The sequence below is a fragment of the Crocodylus siamensis genome, chromosome 1 (assembly GCF_052110815.1).
Source record: "Crocodylus siamensis isolate JL-2025a chromosome 1, ASM5211081v1, whole genome shotgun sequence".
Classification (NCBI taxonomy): domain Eukaryota; kingdom Metazoa; phylum Chordata; order Crocodylia; family Crocodylidae; genus Crocodylus; species Crocodylus siamensis.
The window spans coordinates 61,798,811-61,804,810 of record NC_143395.1 but is presented as its reverse complement, the minus strand read 5'-3'; the positions used below and the strand labels follow the sequence as shown (position 1 = coordinate 61,804,810).

The 6,000-nt window shown below is 51.8% G+C and overlaps 1 protein-coding gene across 1 annotated transcript in view; it reads left to right on the top strand.

Moving 5' to 3' along the window:
* The first annotated feature begins 4,716 nt into the window (after positions 1–4,716).
* LOC149872841 (uncharacterized) overlaps positions 4,717–6,000 on the top strand; it is a 261,288-nt gene continuing 260,004 nt past the window's right edge. Inside the window, exons 1-2 of the mRNA XM_090062071.1 lie at positions 4,717–4,785; positions 5,437–5,511. Of these exons, the coding sequence (XP_089918197.1) occupies positions 4,717–4,785; positions 5,437–5,511 (144 nt within the window). The remainder of the gene's footprint in view (positions 4,786–5,436; positions 5,512–6,000) is intronic.

Below are 6,000 nucleotides of genomic sequence, written 5' to 3'. Positions count from 1 at the left end.
TATACATTCCAACTATGTCTTGGAACTGTTATATTTCTTTGAGTTCATATGTGCAGAAAGAGACATAATTTTTCTCTCCTCCATGGATGCAGAGGGCACACAAAAATATAGGAATGAACCTCTGAAGATTGTACAGTCTGTGTGTTCACTGAGCTCAGAAGCTGGAGGGGTCTTGGCAGGGTAAGGCACAAAATGCTGTTTGGGAGCAGCAAAGGCCAGCAGAGACCTCCATCATCCTTTCTCTCGTAGCAAAGACATGCGGGCAGGATCCTGATTTACTTCCAAGACATCAGCAGACTGAATAAAAGGGTGGACAGCTCCTAAAGCATGACATGTTTTACTGTTATAAGCAGCATCTGCAAACAAGTAATGCAACAATTTTAGTGTATTGAAAGTTTTATTCATAATACTTTTGCCTTCCCCTTATTGTTTATTTGACAGCTGTGCAATTTCTTCACTTTCCCTGAATGCAAACAGGGTTTGCTGCTTTCTTAAAGTTGTTCCTGACATTTTGTATTGAACATGTTGCTGCATCCAGATAACTGCATGACATTTATATTGAAAATATAGAATTAAATATCAGTTAAATTAAATTAAGAAGTGGGTCCAACCCATCATTCCCTCTAAGCTGTGTGGCATGTGTGGCTGCACAGGCACGCTCATATCGCACGGCCAGATGCACCAGTGCGGCTGTGCACGGCACACAGTTTAGAGGGAATGCTTGTCCAATCCTCTGCTGAGTCCCATGTGGGTTTGAGGGTACTCAGTAACTTCCAGGAGGAGTTGGAATCTGGATGATAAAAGCTGTTCTCAAAGATAAATTATCTGAAACATTAATTTTTAAGTGAACTGACAGGACATATTTAGACCTTTATCAACATTTAATGGTATAAACCATATATACCATTGTTGACAAGATCATCACCATATAGCAAAAATGGCCTGATTTGTGTCTGACTTAAAAGGGTCTACTGCCCAGTTACTGCAAATTGGCTTCTAGAGAACAAACTGTGCTGAAAATGGTCCGTTGAAAACTAGACTCTATTAAGTAACAATTTACACAGGAATGACCCATTTGTATGCTTATCAGGAGTACTTAACATGCTGCAAAATTTAACTGCTGATACTTTAACAGCGTCCGCATGTCGCAGGTTCTAAAACAATGAAATAATTTACTCATTTCATACCAGAAACCTGGTTCTCCAGAAAATCTCAGCTCAGCAGCAACCACAGAGAGCTGACTGTAGAAACTGCCCCTTGACTACTTTGGAAGGGCCTTCTAGGAACACTGAATTTGGTCTACTGCTAGTGCAGGCACCACATCATATAATCTCATCATAAGCTTATCAAACCCAGAAGATTTTAGGCTTTTGCCCTTGCTACTTCAATTAGAAGACTATTCTAGTAACTCTGCTTTGATGGTTAAAAATCTTCTAATTTTCAGCCTAAATTTATTCATATCCAATTTATACACATTTATCCTTTTGCCAAAGTCATCTTTAAGCTTAAATAGCTGTCCTTCTTCTCTGAGGTTTATCCCAAGGATGTATACATAGATAAAAATCATATCCCTTCTCAGCCTTCATTTAGCTAGAGTAAACAAGCCAAGCTCTTACACTCTCTTCTCATGAATGATGGGCTCTCCATTCCCCTGATTACCCTAGCAGCTGATCTCTGCACCTGTTCCCATTTGAATTTCTCTGTCTCTCAGACATGGGAAATAAGAACACAGTATTCCATGGGAGATCTCACCAATGCCTTGTAGAATAATATTAAAACTTCCTTATTTCTCCTAGAAGTCCTCAGGACTGCATTTGCTTCTTCCACAGATGCAATTAATTAGTAGATCATATGTTCATCCTCCCATCAACTTGCTTGCATAAATCCTCCCCTTCCCTCTCCCCATGCTGCATAACTGATGAAATCTCAGCTTATAGCAGATGTTTGTTATTAGTCCTCCAGTGAATAACCTTGCATTTTATGTTAATTAATTTAATCCTGTTTCTATGACTTCAGTCCTTGAAGCAATCCAGTTCTCTCACTAGGATATCCCATCCTCTTCTGTACTGACAATGCCTCCTAGTTTTGTGACATCAGAAATTACATCAGCACATACTGGCTAAAAACTAGTCCTTAGACTCTACTAGGAACCTCTGCTTAGCCTGACACTTTCCTTTTCAAAGTCTGCCTTTTAGGCCTCTCATGATCCTTACAACACTCCATCTTCTCAGCTTCAGTCCTTATGGTAGCTATAGTAAGTAATAGGGTTAGAAAGTTTGTCTCACATTTCTCTCAACTCTACAGTTAGACCAATAAAATATATCACTAACAAAATTCCTGGTTTCAAGAATATTAAGGACACTATTAATTGTTTAATGCTGAGGTATGTCAGTTAGGTCCCAAGTCAAGCTCCACTGAAGTCAATAGGAATGGTTCTATTACTTTTAAATGGGTTTAGATTTGGTGTTTAGGGCCCCTGACAGACATTAAATGCATTATGGGATCTTATGAAGGATCATAACGATTGTGCTTCCTGTCATGCCCCATGTGACTGTGACTGTGACTGATCCCAGACTCCCCCTGCACTGGCAAGTAGCAAGCTTGGCTCCTAACCAGGGGAGCTCACACTGCATTCCCCTGGCTGGGAACTCTGATAATTTAGTGGGCTTTCCATGCCAACCACTGACTGGCCTACTGTTGTTTGGGCCCTCCCAGCACCCCCACATGCAGCAACCGCCTGCCCAGCTGGGCAAGGCCACTACCAGGGAGGCCATCCTGGATGTATGGGATGCCCTCGAAGATGTGCTGACACCCACCATGCTCTATGTTCAGGATGCCCTGGTGGTGGTGGCACATTTCCATGCCCTGGGATTCCCCCATTGCATTAGGGTCCCGGATGGAACCCACATCCCCATCACCTGCCCACCCCATGGCAACCAGCCCTACTACAGCTGGAGCAGCTTTAACTTTGTGGTGCCATTGTGGACCACTACGGCACCTTCACGCACATGAGTGTTGGCTGGGTGGGCAGTGTCCATGATGCCTGCATATTCTGAAACTCCACCCTGCCAGCCCTGGTCCAGAATGGTTGCTTTGCACCAAGGGTGCTGGACCTTAGCTGGATGCTGTGGTGGTCCCACCCCTCCTCAGGGACCCCAATTATCCACTCTTGCCCTGGAGCATGCCACCCTACACTGGCCAGCTGGACCCCAGCCAGAGCCACTTTAACTGGTGCCTGGACTGGAAACATGCCCTGGTGGAGTGTACCTTCAGCCACCTCAAGGGATGCTGGTGCACTCTCACCACTCACCTTGATGTCACTGAGGACAACCTCCCCTGGGTAGTCATTGCAGCCTCCATGCTACATAACATCTACAAAGTCCAGTGGGAGCTCTTCTGTGAGGCCTGGGCAGAAGAAGCATGGCAGGTGGAGGCCACCTGGCAATGGGAGCATCACCTGCAGTGGCAGTGACAGTGGCAGGCTCCATTCTGAGGCCTTTGGTGAGCTGTACACCCACCACCAGGGACCAGGGCTCCTAGTATGAGAGACTCTGGATGACCATCTCCTCCTGCACTCCCCGCTGTAGCCAGCCTGGACCTTACCCCACCAACCACCCACAGCACCACTCTCACTGCAGACACATCTCAGAAGAATAAGTGTTTACTCCCCTCCCATCAAACAGAACCCCACTCCTTCCTCCCCAAAAATAGTGCCCCTCCTCCCCCCTCAACAAACAGTGCCCCTTCCCTCCTCCACACAACAGAGCCCGTCCACTGCCCACTCCACCTAGTAACAATAAGACACCCTCTTCCCTTTGTAAACTGTTTACAAAGTGCTTTATGTACAAAGTGGGGGGGGGCTGTAGGGCGAGGGTGCCTAAGGGGCAGAGCCCAGGGACAGGCAGCCAGCACCCCGGCTTCTGGCTGTTCCCCCATGGGTGCATACACTGTGGTGAGTCCAATGGGCAGGTGGGTTCCCCAGGGGTTCCAGCAGCCAGTGGTCTCCCAGTGTGGGTGGCTGCCCCTCTGGCACCTGGTGTTCAGGACCAGCGGGGCCAGCATGCAGTCCTGCCCCCACTGCAGGCAGTTCTGGCTCTCTTCCTGCATGGAGCCAAGGCAAGGAGGTGGGCCCTGGATGCTGGAGGCAGTGCATGACTTCCTCCCAGGCCCTGAGGGGGGCCTGCTGCTGCATGGCAAGTGGTTGCCAGGGGCAGATGGGGCTTGGGTCAGGGGCCAAGTAGCAGGTGCCATGAAGGCAATTGCCTGGGTCAGAATGGTGTCCAGCACCTGGCAGTCACTGTCTATGGCCTGCACTACCTTGATCAGGATCATGTTCTGCTCCTAAAGTGACTCGACCCATTCGCACTCCAGGGCCAGGAGCTGTGCCCAGAACTTCTCGTCCGCCCAGTCCCATGCCTCCTTATGTTGGTCCCATGTGTCTTCATGTCAGTCCTACATGTCCTTGCATGTGGTGTCCTCTGCCCATGAGGCCCACGAATCCACCAGCTGGTCTTCTAATGCCATCACCAGCTGGTCCAGGAGGATAAGTGTTGTCCTGGGTCCGCCTTTGGAAGAGCTAGCTTGTATGCAGGGTCCTGACTGTGAACGAGAGCAACCCTGAGGCTGCATACCAGCTGCCAAGTGTGGCCTCTGCAGGTCCTGCAGAGCCATGAGAAAGAAGCCGCATATGAGAGTTTGCATCATTACTCAGATAAGATGCTCTGTACCAGAAGACATGCCGTACCAGAAGACAATGTACCTGATTGGCCGTTAGAGCGGGGGCGGGTAATTCAAACCACAGGTTCAAAGCCGCAGGGTGACGTAGTTCCCTCACTCGGGAAGCAGCAGCGGGAAGGAGAGGAGTTAGGCACACGTGTGTCCCGCACGCACGTGTGCCCCATAACTAACTTTTGACCCGAGGCGGCGGCGGCGGCGGCAGCAGCAAGAGCAGCAGAGGAATCGGCAGCGGGGGCAGCAGCAGCTGATCCCCCGAAGGTAAGTGGGGCGGAGGGCCTCGGCACAGCTGAGCCGGATCCGGAGGGGAAGCCCTCCGGGTCCCATATAGCTGAGCCGGTAGGGAGCCGCGCTCCCGAGCCGCGCAGCGCGAACAGAGCGCGCAAACAGGGAGGGCTAGGGAGGGGACTGCCCCCCCAGGCCAGCAAGCCCCCTCAAGGGCTAACCCTTAGGGAGCAGGCTTCCGCGGCAGCGGATCCCCCCAGCAGGGGAGCGAAGGGGGCGGAACTGCCGGCAGGCACTTCCGGGTAGACCGAGGCGCCTGATTGGCCGTTAGAGCGGGGGCGGGTAATTCAAACCACAGGTTCAAAGCCGCAGGGTGACGTAGTTCCCTCACTCGGGAAGCAGCAGCGGGAAGGAGAGGAGTTAGGCACACGTGTGTCCCGCACGCACGTGTGCCCCATAACTAACTTTTGACCCGAGGCGGCGGCGGCGGCGGCAGCAGCAGCAGCAGCAGAGGAATCGGCAGCGGGGGCAGCAGCAGCTGATCCCCCGAAGGTAAGTGGGGCGGAGGGCCTCGGCACAGCTGAGCCGGATCCGGAGGGGAAGCCCTCCGGGTCCCATATAGCTGAGCCAGTAGGGAGCCGCGCTCCCGAGCCGCGCAGCGCGAACAGAGCGCGCAAACAGGCGCGCTCTGTAAGAGCGCGCCGGCGTTTGCGCAGGCGTTCGCGCCGGCGGGCGGGCTGGGAGGGCCAGGAGTGGGACTCCTGTACAGGTAGGACGTAGACACCACACAGGTCTACAAATAGCAGCTTAGAAGGATGTATACGAGGAGTGCTGCTAGGGCCTCTGCCCAGGGGGACAAGGCTAACCGGGGCTGGTCTGAGGCCTCCACCCAGACTGAGCCCATGGGGGAGCTGATGTCCCCCTACCTCCCGGCCTGCGGGGGATCTCCAGCAGGGCTGGGGGGGGCAGAGATTGGGAGTCCCCACACCTGTCCGGCAGGTGCCCGGCTTAGGGCTCTGGAGGCGCAGGTGAGGGAGCTCC